Source organism: Ambystoma mexicanum, chromosome 8 (assembly GCF_040938575.1).
Source record: "Ambystoma mexicanum isolate Mex_15411 chromosome 8, UKY_AmexF1_1, whole genome shotgun sequence".
Lineage (NCBI taxonomy): Eukaryota > Metazoa > Chordata > Amphibia > Caudata > Ambystomatidae > Ambystoma > Ambystoma mexicanum.
Genome location: NC_090929.1, coordinates 1020994326 through 1021019939, shown reverse-complemented (window position 1 = coordinate 1021019939; position 25614 = coordinate 1020994326). Strand labels below are relative to the sequence as shown.

General features: G+C 44.4%; 1 protein-coding gene across 2 annotated transcripts in view; it reads right to left on the bottom strand.

Moving 5' to 3' along the window:
* The window catches only part of VCL (vinculin), a 751821-nt gene that overhangs the window by 276318 nt on the left and 449889 nt on the right, over positions 1-25614 (bottom strand). For both annotated transcript variants that reach the window (XM_069610959.1, XM_069610960.1), the window contains exon 11: positions 25010-25200. In XM_069610959.1, coding sequence (XP_069467060.1) covers positions 25010-25200 — 191 coding nt within the window. The remainder of the gene's footprint in view (positions 1-25009; positions 25201-25614) is intronic.

Here is a 25614-nt window from a genome sequence, read left to right as displayed (position 1 = left end):
TATCTCCTCTGATTGTGTGTTGGTTTCCTTCCAGGAAATGGTTAACTTACTTTGCATTGGGGGTTCAAAAGTACTTACCTGCTTAACAATATTTGTGTGATCTCTTATCTTATTCTAAAACCTCTTTACTTTGACACACATCTCAGCATTGATCTAAATGTGGCAGTGATATATTAATGTCCACAGTGTCCTAACTATTTAAGTTGCCTGAGGGTGTAGGAAGTGTCTGTGTGCCATCCCAAATGGGTATTTCCTGATTTAGAGAAACTAAGTGTGTATTTTGGAGTATATTTGTGTTTACTATTTTATTGCACCTTCTGAAGAAGGCTTATTCAAACTGTTAAATTAATAATTGTTTAATCAAGAAACCTTGAGAGCAAGTGTTTATTTTGATACTGGTCACTGTGAATCTCTGTTTAACCACCCTACTGCTCACATTGATCCCTCTTGAGATAAGCTTGGCTGCTCAGTCACACTACCAACCTGTGTAGTAAAGACTCATACCAAAGGTTGGGATCCTATTGCCAGGAGGCAAAGGTTGTTGTAGTGCACCCAAGGTAATGCACCAAATCTTGCTAACAGGAAGTACACTTAATAGATACCCTTGTTTACCTGGTTTGCCGGGACGATCTCTTGACCTCCAACAGACTGTGTTGTTCATCAAGCGTTGTTTGTCTCCGTCTTGCCGGGTGGTCGGATAGTCTCTTTATGAGTTCTATACAATAGCCCCCCCCCAACCACAGTGTATAGTATCCACTTGTCTGAGGTGATCTCCCTCCCATGCGTGGGTACATTGAGAAATTCAACCTCTTACTGGAGGGGACCTGGAGCGGGTCGTCATTGTTTTGGGGTGGAGCCTCTGGTTGATGGAGGCTTTGCCTCTACTCCTATACCTTCTGTGACCCCTTTGAAAATTCTGAGGGGAGGACTGCCCCTGCGAGGAACCCCAAGATGACGTTTGTCCACACCGACTATTGCTAGAGGAGCGTTAAGAATTGTGTCCTCTAAATCGCCGTGTGTTGAATGAGCCTCTTTGAACAAAGGATTTGAACAACTGTCTGAGGGACTTAAGGGTGTCACTATTCTTTAGCACCTTTAAGAGCGTCCGCTTTCCCAAATAAGGCATTTGGTTCAATTGGCATATTGAGTAGGGTGGCTTGAGTTTCCAGTTTAAAGCCAGATTCTCTTAACCAGGCCTGTCGTTTGATAAGTGCACTCTGCTATTATATGGCCTGTATTATCTGCGGCGTCCAAGTTATTTTCCAGGATGCAGTTTGCCACCTGCTTATTCTCAGCCACTGTGTTCAAGAACTGCAATTTAAATGACTCTGGGATGGTTTGAATTTGTTATAGCATTTCGTCCCACTTATGGCAGTTGTAACTAGCCAAGAGTGCTGTTATTTGCGGTTCTTGCTTGGTATGCAAGCCGAGGAAGCCACTTTCCTTCCTAGTGATTAAATCCTCTTACTTTCCTTATCATGAGGAGCCTCAGCAGAGGCTAAAGACGTGCCCACCCTCTTTCTTGTGGGGGGTAACAAGAGTTAGGTTTTAACTGACCCCTGATGTATTGGGGTTCAGAGGGGGATGGCCTGAACATTCTCAATGTGGGGGTTAACTGCCCTCATAAGGTTGAGGGCGAGTAGTGAAGGCTGAATGTGCCTCTGAACGGACTGCAGGAGGGGCATGAACTGTGCTGCAGACTTTTTATCCCCAAGGATTTCTTCTACAAAGTATTTATCCACCTGTGCCTCTTGTGTATCCATTTTGAAATGTCCGACAGCTTTTAGGAGTAGCTCATTGTATTGTAGCTGATTATCCACACGGGAGTCGGCCACAGTTGTGTCATGATGATCTGGAAATTGTACGATGTAGACGTCGTCATAATACTGGTGAGGATCATATTGGTCCCCTTGATTCCCCCTTGTGAACCAGGATATTTACAGCCTGAAGTGTCACTAAAGTAAAGATCCTGGGAAGTGTCCTGTGAGGTACTGTGCAGGAGAGTGTCTAATCATGTTTATTTGGTAGCAGGTTGATCTTTATCTGCCTCCCCTTCTGAGGGCCCGTGAAGGCTGGAAAGTTTATCAGGGTGGAGGTCAAAGAAGTCTACAAAGCATGGCATTATTTTATCAAACTTTTCTAGGGTCCATCGGGTGGAGCTAGGAAAACCGGAGGGAACAGGGGTAGGGGTACTCTCTGATGTAGAGGGTTGTTAATGTTGCATGGCCCTTGAAAAGGTGTCCCTGGAGAGAGAGTGGCCCTTAGATTTTGAAGTAGAGGATTCAGAGGATAGGGGCATCAAAGATGTTGCATTTGTTGACGCCTTGGACTTGTCCGGGACATGTTTTTTTAAATAATCTTTCATTTTGGAGCTAGTGGAAAGGGCTGTCGAAGCGTCTTTTGACGCACGTTCTTCGGCAACTGAAAGTTTGTCAGATTTATTTGCAATGTTGGGAACAGACTTCGACGTCTGTTTTGGGAGCCTGTCAGGCGGCTAAGGCAATTGCCCCGGACAGGATTACTTAGATGACCTTCCCTTCGACACGTTATTTGTGCCTCAATGGTCGATAGAGTGGAGGACTGCCGGCCGTAGGGTGTGTCCTTTGTATGACATGCAGTGAGGGTGCTTGAGCCGCTTGGTGTTGTCTCCGTAGCAGGAACGCCGGCCTCCCTGATGGATTCGGGGGCTCGCACAGCAGAAACCGTCTGATCCCGATCGCCCTTGGCATCACTTCGGACGTCAACACGGCCATCGCTGGCCGCTCCTTCCACATCCATATCGGCTTTGGCCTGCATGGCGTGATTGGCTCAGTGCCTTGTTTTACGGTCCTTTAATGTCTTGGGCCGAAGTAGTTTGCAAGACTTGCAATGTTTTTCGGGGTGACCGCTGGGGAGACAGGTTACACACCTTGTGCGAGTCCTTCCAGGGAAACATCCTGTTACAGGAAGGACAACATTCAAAGAGTGTATTTTTCCATAATACGGAAAGATAGCAGCTCGGGGATGGAAAAGGAAGAATAGGGAAACAGGCATTCTCTAAAGAGAAGAAAGTTATGAGCCTCCCATCACTCTTCCTACTGTGAAGGGGTGAGGCCCGTCAAGGCCTAGGTAGGCTGCAGTCAAAGTTTGTTGAGACTGTCAAGTAGTCGTCGCCGACGACGACATTGATGAATCCATCCTCGAAAGCTGTCGCTAAGGATCTTGCGGTGGTACGGCCATCAAAAGGAAAGAAAGAAGTTAAATTTAAACTTGTATAATCAAAGGCGTTCGAAAGAAGGAACTCTGCAACTTGCTTCCTACTATGATGGCGGAAAAAAACTGAGGGACATTGACGCGTGAAGGACCATGGGTACAGTGGACGTCACACTAGGTGTAGTATTACTGATACGCCCAGTCGACGTCCCTTTTTGAGTTTCGAAAACAAATAATGCACTACTGCGGGACTACTACTAGATGTCAGCCTATGCATAGCACGTGATCCAAGTGGATCCACAAGCCTCAGAAATAAACATACACATCCACAATTGGAAAGCCAGTTAAAACAATAGAGAGCATAGCATCAGCAAGCCCTTCATTAACTGTGTACAGTAAAGTGAGTGAAGAGAGAAAACAATGGCTACTAAACCAGGGAACACGGGTAAATAATCAGATTAGAAAATTAGAAATAACACAAATATAAGCAAACTTAGAATTAGATCGGTAGCGCTTAAGTCCAACTCTGAAATAGGATGGGGCCCAGTGTCCCAAGTCACCAGTTCCGCAAGATATACTGTTCAGGTGGTGTCTCTCAACTACATTAAGGAAGCCCAGGAGGGGATTGTTGACTAGAGCACTACCAATCGGAACCAGGAAAGAGATAGGGACAGGCCTTTACACCCATGCAATCCTATAGAGTAGGTGGGGACAGGTATGTTAACTTGCACCACATTACTCAGATTTTGCAAGAGATCACTTCAGGGGTTCCAGAATCCATTGGGCCATCGTGAGGCTGGGCTTGGCTGGGTCTAGGGAGGCCCAGGGGTCTGGGTGCAGAGTTCTGTTTCGGGTACAGATTTAGTTTCGTTATGTCGCTGTGACAGTATTACTGTTCCAGGGACTGTCCATCTGATCACCCTTGCAATGGAAAGGAAACTACTTCTGCAGAGCAGTTGACCTTAAGAGACCTCGATGGAGCGAAGAAGACTTAACTCAATGGGAGACACCAGTCAGGAGGAGACAAGCGATATTTGTTGGTGATCAAAGGACCAGACTTTTCACCGCTTCTTTTGGGACTAGAAGGCTGAATATACAGAAGGGGGCTTGCAGCACAAGTTCAAGATCCTCCAAGGAAGCACTTGGTATGGCGACAACTGCAGCAAATTAGTCCCGGAGAGCTGGCCAGTCACCGATGGTCCAGGGTCACTTTTGAAGGCTCAGCAGGGACTGATCCTTGAGTAGGGGTTGGAGACTAGTTGTTCCCACCAGTCAAGGCATCAAAACACTGGCAACGGCATTCTTGATATGAGGACAGAGGAGCAGGGCTTCATCGGGACTTGGCTGGAGGCGATGCTGTCCAGATGCAACGGTCGCCCTCAGGTCTTCAGCGGCTGCACTTCTTCGTAGGGGTCTTCGCTCCAATGATTTGTTGAATGGCTGTAGGAGTTCTCCTTTTATTCAAGGTTTGGACTGGAAGCGCACCAAAGGTCCTCCAATGGTAAGGATCTGCACCATTCATACAAGCAGTGGCTATCCAATAATGGATAGTCACTGCTGAAAGGTCTGCCCAGCAACACATACATTCAAGGACTCTGATGTGGACTGGGGCAGACAGTCCTAGCTCCCCCAGCTACTCCAGCCCCACAACCAACCACACAAAGACCACCACTTTGCCTGGGAAAAGAATTTCCATATATGACAGTTCCAGACACTGAGAGGGCAGCAAGAAGGCCAAAGGATAACATGGCCAAATGACAGGTCGAAAAATCTCGTGGCACAGCCATTTTGAAGTATATGGCACTCTTTATGACTTTATGCAGTTAAATTCCAAAGTGCACAAGTAAGCCAAAAATACAGTGGAAAAGGATCCACTGTCACCAGTCCATCCTGATCATCAGTCTGCAGTAATACCATTCTTTTAAGTAACATTTTCCTTCTGTAGCCTGACATTTGTTTTAGATTCAACATGGCATACGCAGTAGTGAGGAGGAGGGTGGGATAAAGGTACATGGGGAAAATACATTCTGTAACACTGTCTGACCCACAAGAGAATCTGCTTTTATCTGTGCGCCAATGTAGTAATGCTTAATGTGTGCACAGAACTGGGGATAGTAACATTCAGGCCTTTGGGACCGCCCCTCTGGCTGTTTAAACTCCGATATGGTTACTGCTGGCCTCAATATACCCTCATGCCAGCCTCCACACCCTGCCAACCACATGGCACTGCACACAAACAAGAGGAAAGCTCTGCCCACACAGTACATATGCAACTAATGTTCCCAAGCACCATTCCGCTGGAGGCGAGATCAGTCTTTAAAAAGGCAGCCAGCCCAGTCAGTCCCTATCAATCCGTGGGAGAATGGTCAAGAAGAAAGCAACAGACACTGGATGAGCCTTTTCCAGCAGGATATCATAATGGTGCCCTGCACATCATAAGGCTGAGTAAACGGCTCACAGTTGTTCAATTAGACTATCATTTAAATAAAAAAAAAAAAAAATCACTTTCCAAAAGAGATATTCCAACAAAGATTGTATTTATTTTTCATAGGTCAGTCAGATGCTCTTTGCGTTTCCCCTTCTTCAGGAGCTGAACTGTGAATGTAAACAAAGACAGAATGTCTAACATCCTATGTTACATATTTCCAATAATGTAAAGCCTAAAAAGTATTTCAACATGTAATTCACCCTAGTAATCACATTGTCACAGGTTTACAGACTACTTTTTCCACTACCTAGTGCTCAAAGTCCTCAATTCAAAGTACATCTCAGGATGTCCATGAACCACCACCTATCCATTGTGATGTGAGGCTCCATAATGAGAATCCACCACAGATCTACTAGCGATACAGAGTCCCTCAAATGCCAACATTTACATGTGTGAACCATATGGCCAAACAGTGGAATCCTTAGAGTCCAAGACCAACTTAAATCGCTCTCACATACCTCACAGGCGTTAGAAAGAGGCTGGGGGCCTCAGAATAGTCATCTCGGGAAGAGGGGGTGTCTTTGTAGTCCCTGGCTGCCAAAAGGGTATCCGAAAGCTTCTTGTGAAGTTTCAGAAGCTGTATTGATGGCGTAGAGGGTTTTGGCGCACTGTTAGGCACTGCTGCGGTCGGCAACACCACTGAGTCCTTTGGCGTTCGAGCGCCTTTGGACGGCAGGTTGACAGCTGTGGACTTTTTAAGAGGACCGCCCGCTCCAGAAGGGGTTTTATTCCCATTCACATACCGCTGGTGCGGTTGCAGGGAGGGTGCCGTTGAAGTTTTTGGCGGCACTACGGGCATTGAGGACTTCTGTGACCACCCCGAAAGGCCTTAGGGGTTGTGTGCTTAAGTAAACGTGGTGCGTGGATGCCCATGTCGCCGGGGTGCGACTTCCCCATAACAGTGCAGACGGCCTGCCCATCGGGGACGGGCACTTACGAGCGCTTAGGCTCCGCAGAAAGGTCGATGGCTTCCGAATCGGAGCCTTGGTTGCCGATAGATTCCTCGTCCGAAGCACCAGCGCCGGAAAGGCTTTCGGCCTGCATAGCGTAGGCCGCCCACTGCTTAGTCCGCCTGTCTTTCAGCGTCTTAGGCTGAAAGATTTTACAGGCCTTAGACAAGCGCTTGTGGTGGTCATGAGGAAGACAATTATTGCATCAGCGATGGGTGGCTTTCCAGGGAAATTTGCTGTTACAAGATGGGGCTGAGGCCACACGGTCAACAGTTACCAAGCAATTGTAGATTTAGTCGGCGGCAGAAGGAAACCCATGATCCAGCCACCGAGAAGGTTGTCTAAGTTGACTAAACAGCCGTGGCAATAGGTGTAGCAATATAAACTCTTACGAGCTCTGCATAAGCAACCAACTAGGTTGGCGAAAAGAAAATCTGGTGGGACCTCGGGATTTTGGGTACAATACACGTCACACTATGGATAGTGTTACAGCCATGTCCATGTTGACGTTCCTTTCGATCTTCGAAAAAAAGATGAAATACTCCACGATTACCACTAGAAGTTGGACTGTATGCACAGCTTGTGATTTTAAGGAGATCCACAAGCATCAGAAGTTGCTGAATGAGTGCTTAAGATTGCCGCTAGGAATGCTTTCACATTGTTTGGTATGAAGCTGGACCTTCTTGTTTATTGAGAATCCTAGGCTGTGTAATAGATCCAGTGTGTGGGGCGTGTACTTGACACTCCTCTGCTTTTTTTCCTGTTAACCAGTTTTCTAAATAAGGATAGACTAATTGCCTTGCACTGTAGATGTGCTGCGAATACTGCAAGAACCTTGGTGAATTCACATTGTGCCGACGCAATTCCAAAAAGTAGAACCTTGAATTGATAATGATTGTTCTTTATTCTGCTCTGTTAGGGAGAATTCTCAGAAATGTGCTAATTCCCTTCTACCTTAGAGACCCCCAGCTCTTTTGCTGGACTTGAGGACTTTTAATTTTTTATCCTGGAGAGAGCGAGACCTTTTTCCCCACTCATGTATTTTTTTGTGATTTGAACACTTTCTTTTTGCATCATCGTTTTACATTGTGACACACAGCACCTTCAGTGCAGTGACATAGGGAAGTCTTTTAGATTTCCCAAAGGTTTAAAAACCTTCTCTTGGTTAAACTACTGTTTCCAAGAGCAGTGCAGTGAAATTGACTACTTCCATTTGTAACTTCGTAGACCCAGCACACAATATCTTACCATAGGGTGCTGGAGGGGTTACTTGGTATCCCCTTTGCCTAGTTTCTCATGTAACGTTGTTATCCTTTCTACAATTAATGGCTGGTGCCAGTGATTTACTTTTTTCTACCATTGTATGTTTCTACTGCGGGCTGCAGTTGCAGCTGCAGTAAAGCACCCAAGGGGACCCATTTTGCCAAAATGGCCCCGGTCTTTTTTCGCCATTTCTTGTTGTAAAGGGCCTTCTTGAGATTTACATGTCTCCTTGGTTACAGGAATGCACCCAAAGGTGACTGTCTGGCTGTCCTTAGAGGACATGCTGTGTGAGTGACTGCTCGGCTGCGAATGAATGGGAGAAACCGGCATAAAAAGGAGAGGTCTTTTGGACAGAAGGCAGAGTCGACCACTGGACGAAGAAATCCGAAGAAGAACTTGGAAGAGACGCTTGCTGCAACTCCTGGATCGTTGGTCTGTCCGGTGAAGCCCTGCTGCAGTGCTGAAGCTCCAAATTCGCCTCAACTAGAGAAGCCCTGCAAAGGACGACTTCTCCCCTTGGGTTGGTGGGACCAATCGACCCCAAGAAAATCCTCTCGAAGCTGGCTGTACTTCCATTTGCTGCTGCAGGAACCGAGTGCCAGGGAGAGGAATACCAGAATCTAGTGTATCCTTTTTAAGTCAGACCCGAGCTCCGGAAAGATCCTCCGGGCTCCCTCGAAGCAGGAATAACCAAGCCTGAGCCACCCTCAACAGAGTGCTGGACTCCAGAAGCAAGGAAAGCCCACAAGGTATCCGGGAACGGTAGTGGTGCTATTCAGGTGAAGCTGAAACCACGAAGTGCTGCTGATCTGAAGTTTGCCCATTGCTGCCGCCGACTTTCAAACCGTAGTGCAGGAGTTCCCAGGCGTCCTCCCACTTGTCCCCACGACTGAGGCCAAGCAACAACAAGATCTGCCAGACGACAACTGGAGCAGAAACCAGCTGGAACCAATTTCTTCAGACCTAAGGTACTGTAAACGAAGGGGTACTTGCCTCTTGCTGTGTGATTTTCTTGCTCTCTGTTGAGACCTGCAGTTGTTACCTTTTACAGAGTTGCTTGCAACTGTGCACATCACAAGCCTCCCAGCTAGTGGCCCAACAGTGATTTCTTTTTCAACAAAAACTCTAACATTGTACAATACTTTATTTACCTTCAAGAAGAACTCCAGCCCCCCTAGACGTTGCTCAAGTAACATTGGCTGTCCTGGCTCCCTGAAGACTCGGACCTCTGACTGTGTTTTGATCTGTCCCTCCAAAAAGTCACACATTCCTTAATTGTGTAGCTGGGAAAGGGTTCATCTACATTGCATTGGGGGTTTAAAAGTGCTTACCTATTTGAGAAACTTGTTAACCATCATTTTCTCCCTCAACCTTTGCCTTTTTACTCCAAACTCAGCATTGCTCTAAATGTACCAGTGATATATCAATGTCCACAGTGTCCTAACAATTGAAGTTACCTCAGGGTATAGGAAGTGTGTGTGCCATCCCAAATGTGTATCTACTGATTTATTGAAACAGAGTATTGTTGAAGTAAATTTAAGGGTTACATAGTTGCTCCCTTCTAAAGAAGGCTTATTCAAACTGTTAAATTAATAAGTGTTTAAATCATTAAACCCTGAGTGTAAGTGTTACTTGGATACTTGTCAGTGTAAAAGTCTATGTTAGAACTCTACAGTTCACACAGACCCCTCTTGAGATAAGGCTGGCTGCTCATTCACTCTACCAACTTGTGTAGTACATGCTTATACCAAAGGTTAGGTTAACAATTGCCAAGAGGACAAGGCTACTACAGTCTCCCACAGGGTACTGAATATAATCTTGCCTAACATGCTCAATGACTTGGGAACATTAAAATATAAAAGTATGCACCGGTCATATCTAGTGTTGTCATGAAGTTTCCTCTTTTTGGAGAGGCAGGACCTCCTGTAGGGATGTCATTATGTGGTGGAGGCTGCCCCACTTGAGGCCTGACCTCTACCACGTGCTTGACCTCTGCAAGGTTGTTGCATGCCTGTGTAACTGCTACTTCCTTACTTGTTCTACTGGTTGATTATGAGGGTGGGTTCGAAAGACCCCCCCCCTTTTAAATAAATATGTTTCCAGTTATCTGCCCTAGACTTTTTATAGCGTCATGCTCCTTGTTAGCCTTCTCTAGAGCCTCGACTACTGCCGCTCCAAACAAACAATTGTCCTCAACAGTTTTTCAAGCAGATTAGCTTGGGTTTTGGGTTGAAATCCCCAAACCTCTGATCCAGGTGCGTCTCAATTATGCTTAAACCCACTTTTCGATTTGCTGCTGCTTTAGTTGCATCTAATGTGTTTTTGATAACTAGGTTGGTCGAGTTTGTTCCCCCTCAGTTACAGTTTTAATCCCAGCTGATTTCACGGATTCTGCATTTTGATCAGTGAAACGTTCAAATACATTCCATTGATCCCAACTGTTTCTTGCCACAAAGGCAACAGCAACTGAAATCCTGCCCTCATAAGCTGCAGGAGCAGCCGTTTTCCTTCCTAGAGCATATATTTTTGTGCTTTCTTTGTTTGGGGGTGGTAATCACTGGTTGATAAAGGTGCACAACCCCTCTTGCGGGTTGTGGCTGCTACAAGAGAATACACTTTAAGGTGACCCCTTATGTACAGTTGGTCGCTAGGGCCTGCTTTGTATTTATTTTCAATGCGCTGAATAACTATGGGGAGATTCTTTTAATCTTTGCTTTTTTAGGAGTAGATTCCAAATGCGTTTCCCCTTATTTTGTTGGCAATGTATCACCAAATCCATGAAGGACTGCATATTGCCCACAAGACAAGCACACTTTTCCTTGGACCACGTTGTCCGAGGGGTGCTTGGCAAGGTAATTCTTGTAATACCTCTTCTAATTCTGACCCTGAAGAGGAGGGCATACCCCTTCTGCTAAATAGCAGGTTACAGCATTCCTTGCCCCTCCATTGACATTGAAACGGTTCCCTTTACTTCAGAAGGTGTAGAACTATTTTTGTGTGTTTTCGATGTTGAAACGTCCTTGGAGATAGGTTTCTCCCCACTAGACTGATTGCTGTTCTGTGCTTCACCAAAATCGTCAAGTTTGCCGATGTACTTTTGTGACCTCCCCGCCCTGTTACATCGTCAGCCTAGACTTGGGTGCCGAAATGGTGGTTCGTTCTTTTGTTTTCGGTGCTGAAACTGAACTCTGGCGAATGTTTACTTCGAGGCACATATTACTTTTTGGGGTATTTTCCTGAGCAGCTTTATGGACGCCAGGGGTCGTCCCCACAATATGAACTGATGTCGGACTTAAGAGCTGGGCGCCAGGTGCAAAGAAACGTTTGATGTTTCCTCTAAACCCTGCACTTTGGCATCACTCTCAAAGCCGATGCCCACTTCCACCACCTCGAAATCCTCCAATGTAATGGCAGATTTGCCCACCTTTTCCACCTGCATTGCATAGGCTGCCCAATGTTTTGTACAGTGCTCTTCGGTTTAAATAGCTTTCAAGTCTTGCACCGAGACTCGTTGTGATCTCTTGGAAGACAACCATTACACACCTGCTGCGTGTTCTTGCAAGGGATATGGATATAGCACAATGGGCAAAATTTAAAAGAAGTTATCTATTGTGTAGCCATGAAATGGGCAAGCTAAATGTATAAAGTGTAGGAGAAATTACAAATGGGGTTAAATACATTCTGTAAACAGGTGTGAAAAATGTGCTACTTGGCAAACCCCCACTCTCCCTACTGCATTGCCTTTCTGCTTGATGCGCCTTTAAGCAAGACTCTGCTGCCGTAAGCGGCTGCTCTCACTGTTGCACTTGATGCAGATCTCTTGTGAAAGCTAATGTTTATACTTCTTCACAATTGCTTAATGAGACTCTGCGTTTAGCATTCAACCTTAAATGGTGGAAAAAACACCATCTGAAGACGTTGATGTGGTATGGTTCATGGGTACCCACTCACATGGAATAGGGTTACAGGTATGCCCCTGTCGACGCCCAGTTTTCTTATTCGAAACCATCATTATGTACTACTGCACACCAACCACTAGATGGCGGCCTACACAAAGCATGGGAATCTATGCAGATAGACATGCCCCAGACACATAAGGCATACATTACTCCCCGTAATCGTATTTCTGATGCTTGTATCTGCTTAGATTCATATGCTTACATAGGCCGACATCTAGTGGTAGGTGCACAGTATTGCATGACTTCTTTTTGAAGCTTGAAAAGGAACGTCGACTATGTTCTTAAGTTACTATCCCTTACGGATTTGCCTGAGATCATGGTGCATATACATTGGAGAATAAGCAGGCAGGGACCTCCGATTATTTTATTTCTGACCTGAGGTTGCATTAAGTGTGTAGTTACAGGATGACTTGGTGTGTGTTGTCCATGTACCTTCTACTCCCAAAGAAGGGAGGGCGCATGTGGATGTAAGCAAATACAAGTATCAGAAAGACAATTAACAGGCATGTAATGTGTCTTCTGAGGCTTGAGGATCCGATTAGAATCACATGCCTTGCATAGACTAGCGAGCAGTACCAGGAAAAGGCAGTGGTTTGGAAGAAGGAACAGAGTCAAACAGATGTCTTAACACCGCCTGTCCTAGTTTACTCGTTGCTAGCTTGTGTATCCACACAGTAATGTTGGGTGAAGTCTTGAACAGAGCTCCATGTAGCTGCTTTGCAGATTGCTTTCAAGGGGCCATTTGCAATGAAGGCTAGAGTGGAGCCAGTACCACGTGTAGAGTGGGCCCGAGTTCAGAGGGTGACCGGGTGACCAGTGCACGGAGAGGTCAAGTGCATCAGCTGTTACATTGCTGTATGCATTTTACAACACATTTAGAAATGGCTGCTTTGGAGACAGGATCCTGTTCCCTCCCAGCAGCTAGGGAAACAAAGAACTGGTCTGTCTTTCTGATTGGTTTAGTCTTATTGACAGGTCTCCTAACATCTAGTTTAGGGAGGGGCTCTTGCTCCAGAGTTTTGTGGGTCTTGAAAAACACTAAGTTCAATAGATTGGTTGACATGGAATCTGGAAATGAACTTTGGTGCTTGGAGCTCATTTACTCGCTTTATAGAGGTGATCGCTGTAAGAACAACGGCTTTGTAAGAGAGATCCCTGAGGTTTGCCGTCTATCATAGGTGTGACCCACTAACTTAAGACCATGTTTAAATCTCATCCTGGCGGTGGATTTGCAATTGGCGGATATAGTCTTCACCACTTCCATGGAGGCTTTCGTGACTAGAATTTTCCACCACGAAGCCTTGCTTTGTGATGTTGTGTATGCAGAAAGTGCAGCTAAATGGACTTTTAAGGAATTGAAAACTAAAACAACAAAATCAAAAAAGAAAGCCTCCATTGAAATAAAAACATAGCGCACCTTCAACACCAACAAATGCTACTGTACTTGCTCGCACTCTACAGCAAAGTGATTGCAATATACAAGAGACGCAGCCACAACAAGAGTCAGACTCTGATGTGGCCGCCAATATTGAGATATCCCAAGATTCGAGGAATGATAACTCATCCATGATCTACTTGATAATCATCGATCAATATGACGAGAACGACTCTGAAGTAAAGGAAAAGTCGTATCTTTCATGGGAGGATATAACAGACAATGACTTTAGAGACTATAAGATGGCTCTATCATGTGAAGATGCATCTAGCAGCAACTTAGAAAGCTCCCATTGACACGAGATAGAAATTGTTGATTTAACCTTTAATGCAGAAAATTCAACAACAGAGACTACCCACGAGTCTAGTATAAATCGGATAAATCCTGAAATTAGTTGGATGGTACTCATCTGACGCGACCCGAGTTTACTGATCCAAGAAAGAAACATGGAGAGTATAGACTGCAGATCCAAAGAACAGCTAAATCTAAGGAAATACTGATACTAAATAGATCCAACATAAAATGCCTGTTACATGCTATACCACAATTGAAATGCATACGTTCAAGTGACATAAAACTTGTCCAGTTCTTGGAAGAATGTCCTTTGGATGATGTATGGGTGGACTTTTATGACAGAGCAACAATGGAAACTGTTCTGGGTCATAAGAACCTACTGATCCAATTGGGCTTCCATTGCATCCAATATAATAACTCGCAAGTAGAAGGAAAGGTCTTGACTAGAAAAATGAAGCATGAATGTGACTCCAATTTGAACCAAACACGAGATGAAGGATCCAGTATACATACTCTATATTTAGAAGTGGAGCACAGAAACCAGAGTAGCTCCTATTATGAGGGGAAAAGTAGTATACAGCGATGGAAGAACCCAATATGGAGAGATACAGATTATATGGAAGCTCCGCAGACAAGAATTCATTAACCACCAACTATTGAGAGCGCCTCAGAGATATCCCTGTGTTCATGGAACTCTCGAGGTTACACTCATCTCGAACAGAATAATCAACATCTCACTACATTCCAGATTATTTGTCTACAAGAGACATGGATGACTCAACAACTGGTATGTGAAGGATACCTTTCCCACATGAACCCAGCGCTCCAAGGACCGAGAGGTCGACCAGCGGCGGATCTTTTGACGCTAATAAAAGATGACGCAAATCTGGAAGTTGCGGACACAATAAATGTGAATACATGGATCCAAATACTAATTCTGAACTATTACCCCATTGGCTGACAAGGTAGTCGAACATGAGAGTCGATCTCAGGGGAAAAAGACCCTGACAATCGTGAACTTGTATTGGAACCCGTCAGCAATAAACGACAAGACTTTCATGGATGAGGTATTCTCAGAAATTGATAATGCTACAGAACGATTCCATCAAACAGAGCTCATCATTTGCGGCAACCTGAATTTACATCTCTACGACCATGACAGTAAGAGAGAAGAGGATGCAAATCTTCTTCCCAGAGCGAGAGGCTGGAACAGAGAAATGGAAGATCGCAATTTGCTAATTACACAAACCTCTAAACAACAAAGAGGAGATACAACCAACCTAGTCAGGAGGTGTCTCACTGGCCATCACTGACTACATCTACACGTCCCCAGGGATTTGACAAACTCACTAAAACTGAAACTATTTACTCCAACATGAGCGACCCTTGGATGCTACAGATAGTCTGGTTTATAACAAATCAAAAAAGAATGAAAATATTGCTACCACAGCTGGAACTTGATGGAAGACTAACGAGACTACGGATAAACAACAACCAAATAGATGTATTGTCTGAAACCTTTTTGGTGACCTCACGATTAGGAATAGAGAAACTAAACTACGAATGGCTTTTGAGACGTTAACAAAAAACAACGTCCGAAAACAAAACCAGATTACAACATACGCACTGCTTTAACATTGAAAGTAAGGAGAAGAAAGCAGAATTGCGCATGAACATTAAAAGTCTCATGAAAAGCCAACATGTAAACAAATTATCGTTCATAAGGAAAGAAAAACAGATATACCAACTGGAGTAAGCATCATAAAGTGCAGACATTACAACAGGATGCCGAAAAGATGCTTGAAGCATTAACGGGTAGAAACACCAGAAACCTGTCAAATATTCTGAATCAACGTGATAACATGATGAATAGACTGATCTCAGACGTCCCAGAAGCTGCCTGGATTGCACATTTTACTGACTTGTATAAAGCACGAGATTCTAATCTGATCACGATGCCTGAAAAACCATTGACAAGATGGGCACTGGAATATAAGAAATCAGATATACAGGAAGCCATTGCTAGACTGAACATCTCTCGTGCTACAAGACCCTATGGGCTATCTAACGCGGTCATTAAGCAGAATCCCAATCATTGGACAAAACTTTGTCTCCAGTTGTTCGAAATGATTGGAGAACTTAATGCAGTACCTCCAACATGGCAATCTGCCATACTTGTTCCTATTTTCAAGCAGGGTGATAGAAAGCAGCCTAATAACTATCATCCTATCGCTCTGCTTGACCCCTGTGGGAAAATCTTTGCATCTTACCTACTCCAACAATTGGAGCCTTGGGCTGCGACAAATGATCAGAAAGTGAAAAAAGGCTGGTACAAACATTAATCTGATGTTATTGAATTCGCTAAAACAAGAGGCTATTCGAGATAAAATCCAGGTATTTGCAGGATTAATTGATTTAAAGCTTACATTCGATATGATCAACAGACAAATACTCTGGAACAAACTAGAACTTTGGAGATGCCCCCCTGAAAATCCTGGAGCCCATTAAACTGTTTTACGGTAACACCAGCATTCAAATTCGGATGACAGCAGATGGCAAAGTATCCACGTCAATCAGCACATAAAATGGATGGAAACAGGGCTGCCCACTCGCAGCTAGCCTTTTCAAACTTTTCACCTCAGACTTCGATGAGTATATGAATATCCCATCACGAAATCCGCCTTAAGTCAATGCTACTCCCTTACCACAGATGATGTATGCAGATGATATTGTGGTGTTGATAAATCGCAGCAGGGCCTGCAAATATGTTTAGATCGAATGGAAAGCTATAAGACATCGAACAAACTAAAAATCAACACAAAGAAAATGCAAATTATGCCTCTAACAAAGAAGCGGATGAAGTCGCAATTTACCCGGTTTCTACAGAATAACAAACTAATACAGGTCAACACAGTCAAATATTTAGGCGTTTGGATAACCAATCTAAAGATGAAGCTGAATGGATTCTGCACCTCAAATCTAAAGCTTGCGCGCTTGCCAGACAAGGAGCTTTTATCCATAGAAAATATGGGAAATACTCATTGCAACCGGTGGGAACCTTTTTTCGTCAAAAGGTTGTAGCAGTCCTAGCTTATGGAGCTGAAACAATGTTAAACCTACATACCGATATATGGCAACAGTTAAAAGCCATCTTTTGGCATAAGGTTTTAGCTCTACCGCAGTCCTTTCCCATGCCTAGGTTTCGCTACAAAATTGCAACCCAATCATTGCAATCCATCGTGTTGTGGAAACATCTTGATCTTTTCCGGAAAATCGTGAGTGAGGAAAATATCCTATCTTCGTACTAATGCAGCAACAGTCAACAAAAATACACTGAATAACTCGAAAAACAAAATGGAAGAGCACCTTCAGAAGGCAGACATCTCGATGGAAATTTTGCTCCAGCGTCCTCAGCATGCGAAGAAAAGAATGCAAAATTACTGGATTCTGACAATGCACGTAAAGATGCAATATCACATGAATCTCAACTGTGACATGGCGATGAGGCCCGTTAACCAGCTTCCGAATTATCTGAAACTCTTTGCTTATAAGTACATTACAGATACGTTAGACACGTTTTTGCGACTGCGCCGCAACTTGCTCCCCACACATGAACGCTTGCTAAAAATCAAACATATTTCGAGGGCACAAGCTTTCTGTAGATTTTGTAAAAAACAAACTCAAACCGAAATGCTTTTCCATTTGCTAATGGAATGTGAAGAACTGATGGAAAAAAGAAAATTGTACAGCGGAATGTTCTTGCGGTCTACATTACAGCTGAATGTGAAGGAACGATGGGAACAAATACTGCTAGGAAATAATAAACTGACATAAGATTATTCAATTCTGGAGGAACATTACCAAGGAGGATGTAGCGAACTAAGAACAATATTTTTTCTGCCTTTTTCTCTTTGAGTTTTCCTTTTTTGAATGTACAAATTGACAACTATGAATGTAATGTATAAAAATGAAGTTTATGGATAAACTATATCATTTTAATATCTTCTAATATCTCCATGAATCTGCTCAATAAGTTAAGATCACAAACTCTGACTTCAGGAACCAAGCTGCCAAGTTGTTTGTCTGAGGATATACATGAAGGTTTAACCCTGGTTCTGTGACATGTTTTAACGGCTCGTTAGCTTCATTGGTGGGCAAACTGGCATCTTGAGTAGGTGTGAGTACCATGTCTGATGTGCCCGTATTGGAGCAACAAGGATCATTGTCAAGTGTTCCTGATGCATTTTGTGATTACTCTGTTCAAGAGGGGAGTCAAAGTAAAAGCGTATACCGCTGACCAACTGCGTTCCCCCGGAAACCTTTCTGGGGGGAACATGGAGGCGTAAGTGTGACATTTTGCATTTTCTTCTGTGGCATACAGATCTATATCTGGGTGATCCCATTAAAAAAGAAATGTGTTCACAATGTCTGAATGTAGTTCCCACTTGTGTTCTGAGGGATGACTTATGTTTCTGTTTAGTGTGTCTGCTAGGAAGTTGTGACACAAGTAAATCTGTCTCAAATACCAGATTTTCTGTTTGGGCAGATTTAGAGAATGTGTTCTGCCCTGTTTGTTGATGTAAAACATGGCGGTTGTGCGGTCCGTGATGGGTACATTCTTCCCAGTTAGATGGTGCTGGAAAGCTTTTTATACTGTAAGAAATATAGGATGTCGTTGTGCCTCTCAACAAGAAAAACCCCAATCCAAGAACTCTAAATTCAAACCAAAATCCAAGAAAACCCAAAAGAAAAAATTCAAATACTCGATGAAATTCATGGCTTTTCAAGTTTGCACAAAGAAATCCCCCAATCCAAGAACCATATCCATGAACACCAGCAACAATCCAAGATATCCCCCAAAAAAACCCATGAGTGTGTTGAGATCCATGGCATTGGCAGTTTTAAAATGGCAATCAGGGGTGATCCGCAAACAGTCTTTGAAAAGCGATCCAAAAACCAAATCTCAGAAACAAAAACATCCAAAAGGTGTAATAAAATCCAACTTCCCAAAAGTAATCCAGCAATCCAATCAGTGTCCAGAAAATGAGTTCCAAATATCGACGTAATCCTGGGGAAAAAAAACATCTGAAGGCATGGTGAAGGCCCACAGGGCGAACGTGTATGGGCGAACTAGCAAACACGTGAATTAGCACTCCAGCAACACAGAAGCAGCTAAACTCTAGTTAAATCCTACCCTGAGTCCCACAGTACCTTATTAGTGAAGAAGTTGCAGCACAATATCTCTACGATACAGCAGCAGCAAACCCGGGCACCGGATTCTTGGTCAGGCAGACTAAAGAAGGGACACTGGAGTGGATCTCACAGCAGCAGTCGAGGGAAGAGGCTTCCAGTAAATGATGCTTCTTCATGCGGGTCTGTGGTTTTGGTGTCCTTTTCAGGATACCAGATTAAGAACAGTTGTCGCCTGATGGATTTGCTTTGCTTTCTCAGTCTAGCACTCTGGCGAGGGGACTTCAATGAGTGGAATCCTGCCTCTGGAGGAGCGGAAGGAGTCCTCTAAAGTTTCAGGAAGATTCGTTCTTCGGAAGGCGATGCACAGCACAATGGTTGCAGGTCCCAGCGTATTGACCGTTTGCAGCCCTGGAAGGTTGTAGCACACCGTGGGATGGCTCAAAATAAAGGTTGTCTTAAGACCGATTGGTCCCACCAGTCAAGGGAGAGAGTTTTCTTTGGAATTCTCTAGGTACTTGGAAGAAGGGGGGGGTTCAGGCAGACAGCAGCAGTTACTCAGCTGCTTCTTCGGTCATCTGGAAGTGGCTACAGACATCTCCCTGATTCTTCTGTTGCAGGGGTCAGCTTGCCTTCAGCCTCAGGATCCATGCCTTTTATCCAGGAACCCAGTCAATCAGTAACTCATGCACCTTTCAAACTCGGGGAAGTGGTTGTCGTTTCTGGACCGGTCACTCCCCCTTTACCCTCTCAATTGGAACTGGTTCCAGGCAGGTGTGCACCAGAGTCAAAGAACAGCAGAGTTTCAGACTCCTCACGTGCTTCCTGTCCTCACAGAGACGCTGGAGCCTTGTTGGGCTTCACAAAGGATTAATGACAAAGACAAAAAAGTCAATCCAGGACCTTCCACACCCACCATGGCTAAAGGATCATGAATAGACAAGAGAAATGGCGACAAAGAAAACAGCCATCATTTTGGGGATCGCTTGTGACCCTTCTGTGCATTACTGCAGCTGTGTCTACAACCAGGGAGTCAGAATTGCACAAAAGTAGGTAGGATAAAAACAACTGCCACCAGTCATTCAATTTAGCTTGCCACTGTAACCAAAAAGTTACAGGAGTATTGAGAAAGGGGATACTATGTAGGCCTTCAGCACTTCACATAAGGTTGGGTATGTTGATCTCACAAAGTAAAAGCTAGGAAAGACACTAAATATCGTCCTGCCCTTGGGAACATTTGTTTTCACAAGGAAAATAGCAGAAAATAAAAAGGAAAGCCCAAGGTGCTCCCATCCACACTGCACAGAGAGTGCTGTGTGTAGCAAAAGTCAATGACAGATGCCATAGAATTGGGAGGAAAGTATTTCCCCAAGAAGGATGTATAAAAAGAAATACAAATTATACCAAAAAATAGGGCAAAGTCCAGCAAAAAGCGCAGGGGGACTCACAAGTAGAGAAGATTGTGCGTAAAATATGAAAATCTACCCAACATCAATGAAGTCAGTGTCTTCCTCTGACTCACAAATGTCTAGTTAACAGAAATCAGCTGCTTTTCTAAAAAGGTAATTATAAAGCAGCTGGTCATCCATAGGTGAGGAAGAAACAGTGGATGGGACAGTATAATCATCTGGGTCATCAGAATCCATGCCAGGGACACCTTCTACAAAGGCATCCTCGTCTGCATCTAGGTCAATAACAGACTCTGCATAAGAGCCAGTCTGGCCCATTGAGGCATTTTGGATGGGGGTTTCCCCGTCCACTGGAGAACTCCATAAAGGAAGCCATCTTATTCATAGTGTTTGCAAATGTATCTTTAGTCCAGGAACTAAGAGAAGGGGTGTCTTGGTGAGGAAAGAAAATGTCCTCCTCTTGGCCAGTGTGTTTTTTCTAGTTAATTGCCTCTTCTAATGGGGAGGTCTCTCCTGTGCATCCAGACTTTGGTGTCTCAATAGGATCTGAAAGTCTGTTCAGCGGCTGGTTTGGGGACAGTAAAGGTAGTCTAGGCGTGGAACTACTTTTGCTTGGCATATGTTTGGGTTTACGAATGTGCGCTGAAATTCGAGCACTGGACACAAGTTTTCTGAGATGCTGAGCCGCCTGCTGAAGGGGCAGGTTCCACAGCTGTTTTACCACTTTGACGAGTGCGCCGAAACGTGTGGTACATGTTGGCACCTCATGCACTGCTCCTGACCGCACTCAGTGTTTCATGTTTGCCCTTGTCGCCAGAGGAAGCTTTTATAGCAGTGGGGGGCGCATGCCTTCCGAAGCTGGCGACGGGCACCTAGGAATCCCCCGTTTCCCAATGGTATGTCTCCTCAGCATCACTTATGGTGACAAGACTTTCCTGCTCTGTCTTTTGCCCGCGGATCATTCCGGCGATGCTTCAGATTGCATCACCTAGGCTGCCCAGCACTTCGACCACCGATCTTTAAGTGTTTTAGGTCTAAAGAGCTTACACGCTCGATATGTAGTTTCATGGTGGTCTCTAGGGAGACAATGTTTACACATGTTGCGCATCCTTCCAAAGAAACCTCTGACTACACAATGGGCAAAATGTAAAGGTTTTCTCCATTGTAAGTGCTGGAGGATAGTGAGACAATCAATGGGGAATGTAAATTGAGGTATTCGCTAAAGGATGTTGGAAATGTCTCTTCTCCCACAAAACCACCAACACGGACTCACAAGAATTTGTAGGACAAAGCCTGAAGGATAGTAGGCCATTGGCAAAGCTCTTGAATCTCTCGACGGTAAAAAAGGCATCATCGAGAGTTACAGGATGTGTAGAGCGAACTTGTAAAAGGCTGGAAATACATTTTATAATTATCAGAGGCTCGATTACTAGCAATAACTCTGAAACTGGCACTCCATGAAATGCAACCAACCCGATAGCGGAAAAAACAATCTGAGGACCTAGACGCATTAAGGCCCATGGGAACAGTACAAGTCACAGTAGGGATAGTATTACACACATGCTCTTAACGTCACAAGTCATGTAATACTCTGCACCAACCACTAGATGTCTGCCTGTGCAGATCATGCGATTCTAAGCAGATACACACACACACACACACACACACACACACACACACACACGAGAAAAACACTTATGAATGCACAGTCAAAAGGCACCAAAAGTTAGAATACATTCAAGGTGATGGTACCATCAAATTATACACCTAGGAAAAATAGATGCAGTAAAACGTTACAGTAATACAATATAACAAGACATTTCACATTGTCAAGAGTGGCATATGTTAGGCAGAAACCTGTGCAGTTCCCTTAGGGAACACTGCAAAAGATGTAAGACTACAGGTGTTGGCAGTAAACCCACTTGGTAGCAGTCTGTACCACCCAGATTTACCTGGTAGCTGTGGCTGAGCAGTCAGACTTCTCTCAAGAAGAGTTAGGCAGTATGCAAAGTATACACAATAGGCACTCAGACACAATAATACAAGCAAACACTGACCAGAGCTTTGGTATAAAAGTATATAATTATTTATTTAAAAACACACTGTTTGAAACACTCCAGCACTCTTGTTTTAAAATATTCTAAACAGTTACTATCGTAATATATACACCCCTTTTTCCTTATCAGATAAGTCACAGTAAAACACCACTTATTTTCATACAGAGGCGAGCGCTTAACTAGATGGCACTCCAATAAGTTTGTGAGAAAGGGAGGGAAAAAGACAGAATATGGAAAGGTACACCACTCTAAGATTCAGGAACACTGTTAGCAAGGCAGAAGAGCAAAAGTCACTGGTGAGCCAAAGTCCAAAGGCTGGGCCCACTCTTAGAGAGCAGAGCACAAATGCACCCAAGATCTCACAGTTACACTAGGCTTAGAAAGTCTTGCAGAGAGTTAAAAAAAAAAGAGTTGAGAGGCTCAGGAAAGTTTAGCCAGGGTGTCCCAGGCTTACTCAGGTTCGAAAGGCGGGGGCTAAATCTACCCATACAGTCGGTAGCAAGGGAAGCCAGGCGGGACACGGTACCTTAAGTGGGAAGGATCCTCCAGCGGTGGCAGTTGTTCCTGGCAGTGGGTGCAAGTTGCGTCGTCGTCCAGGGGAAGAAAAGATTTCGACTTGGAGGAAAGATGAAGGTCGTTGCACTGCCAGGGAAGAAACCAGCCGCAGAGTTTTCCGGTTAAAGGTCGTAACTTTTGTTCGCGGTCATGGTAAAACGTGGTATCCCGGTTGCCGGGGTGCTTGGCACAGGCAAGGCGGCCACGAGGTACGTCGGGAAGGCGAAAAGACGGTGAAACTGGTTATCCCCACCAGTCAAAGGAAGAAGACTCTCCGGCGGGAGATCTTCTCTGTCGTTGGAAAAAGTGGCGAGACGGTCCAGCAGGGCTCCACCGGTGGTGGCGTCGTGGCAGGTCGGCTCAGCTTCTCCCTCGTCGGATTCTTAGGTCCAGTGGCGACTTCTGAAGTTCCAGTCCCCAAAGCCCTGCTTTTATGCAGAAAACCCCCATTCAGCCTAGCTGTCACTCAAACATGCTAAGTGGTGAGCCGGCCGGCTCACCACTTGGGCCAATCAGGACGGAGTGGGACTTGAGTTGCCTTGGCAACTCAGTCCAGGGTGCCTAAATCCCCCCTCCACCCCTCCTAAGTACCCCAGACAGAGTGGTACCACTTTGGAGGGCTTCTGTGGAGAAGCCCGCCAAAAGTGGAACAAAGGGCTCGACTTGGGTTGGAGTCACAGAAGAGAACAAAAACGCCATTTTAGAATCAAGTTTTGGCAAAAAATACCAACCGGAGAATTAATATTAATTAAATAAACCGGCGGTATGTTCGAGGCTACCGTAAATAATTAAATAAAGATAGTAGCCTAAAACAATGGTAAATCCCATAGGAAAATATTCGCGGTTGAATATAAAAAGTAGTATCCACTGCCACCAGCCAAAACTCGATCATGGGGGACGGAGACGTGCCCCCTCGACTAACAGACCCTGGGGCAATTGAATTGCCCCAGCCAGTACGTCCACAATATGATGGTTTGTACTGGTTCTGTTCAGAATTTAAGACTAGTAAAGTCAATGGTGACTTTACATGCCCTGGGAGACAGTCAGTCCCAGGGTATGGAGTCTATACTGCGGGGTCACTATGACACCCCTGTGTTACTGCACTGAGGGTGCTGTGTAACACACATCACAAAAACACATGAAGCCCTATGGAGTAAAAGACCCCATAGCCCATTAAACACATCTAGATTCAAAGTAACACACTCAAATTATGTCCAAGGGTGAGGGTAAGAGAGTCTCACTCTTGGCAGGAGAAAAAAATAAACCCCAAAAATCCAGCAAAGCTGCTGGGGGACTCACTAGGTTAGGAAATTCAGCCTAAACAGAGAATTCTCCCTAACAGCATACAAGACTTAAATACAAAATCAAAAGGCAAAATTCCTGTCTTTGGGCTAAGACTCCCTGCACCCAAGGGAGACAAAGGAAAAATGTCCATCCAGAAGCACTTAAGTACCCACACAGTTACTTTAGTGGAGTTCCAGGTAAGTTCAGAAGTTCCCCCTTAAGCAATAACAGGGCAGAGCTACGGGGTTAGGGAAAAGGAAGTTAAGTAGCAGTTCTACACCATAGGAGCAGAGACAACCACCACTGGCATTGTATAGTCCAATCCAACAGGAACCCTGCCTGAACAGTTTAACTTGTGGAGCGAGACTCTGGGGCACTAGGCCATGTTGGGGATCTAATTCTAAAATTGCTCATGAGTGTTCTTAATATATTTATTTACTTGACTACTTACCTGTGTTTACTGGGTTTGAATCTGTTTTTCTAACTCTTCGCTGGCTTTACTACACAGTTATTAAAAGTATTGCTTTTGTTTGTGCCAACTGTTGCTATACTATCTCAAAGGTAAAGTGTAAGTGTTGTGCAGAACTCCCTTACCCCCATTGATTGATTTATATATGTGTATGGTAATAGTGCCAGAGGCTTACTTGCCACTTTGCTCTCTAGCAAATGAAAAATAGGTACAACGCTTTCTCATCTCTGAATACCACATGCACCGTCTTTACAGGAAGAAAAGCTCAGTTCCTTTAATGGAATCAAATGAAAAATTGCTAAAAAAAACAAAAACAAAAAATAAAACAGCAAAGCACATTTTCCATGCACATCACGCTATACACTACTGCTGAAAACTCTTACCCCCCCCTGCATGTGAGAATGTAACGCATACTTTGAAAATGCCATCTTATAAGAAACCCATAAACATTTTTAGAGTCTCACCTACACCGCGGTCCTCAACGCTGGGGTTGTCTATCCATCGCTGAGCCTGCTCGATCTTGCCCTCCAGGTTTACAGCAGCCTTGGCAGGTCGGCTGTTGGCCACAGCTCGATTGGTCTTGGACTGCAGATTCTGCAGCGAGGTAGCGATTTGCTTGGCCAGAGCCCGGGCTTCCGGGGAATCTCCTTTCCCCCTAGGAATCAGAAGTGAAACAAAAGTCTATAGAATTATCATTCGCACTGTGTGAACATCAGCACAGCAGCTTAGCCACAAGCTTCAAGCCTCAGTAATAACATTTGCTTATGAAATAGAGATTTCACATATGCAAATGTTTGCACACTATATAATTGTCTGGTTGCCTACTCCATGTGTAACATTTTTCTAAACTTAATCATTTCCCTCCTTCCTTTTGGGAGCAAAAACAATTCATAACAGTGAAGTGTGTTCATTTTGACTGAACCCCACAGATGGTTGTAGGAATGCAGCTCGCAAAATGGCAGGCTCCTACGTTTACTGCATTAGGCATCATTACTGTGTGACCAATGAGGAACATTCTGAACCCAGACTCTAGAATTTGTCGAAATGAGGGTTGACAGTTTTAAGTGTT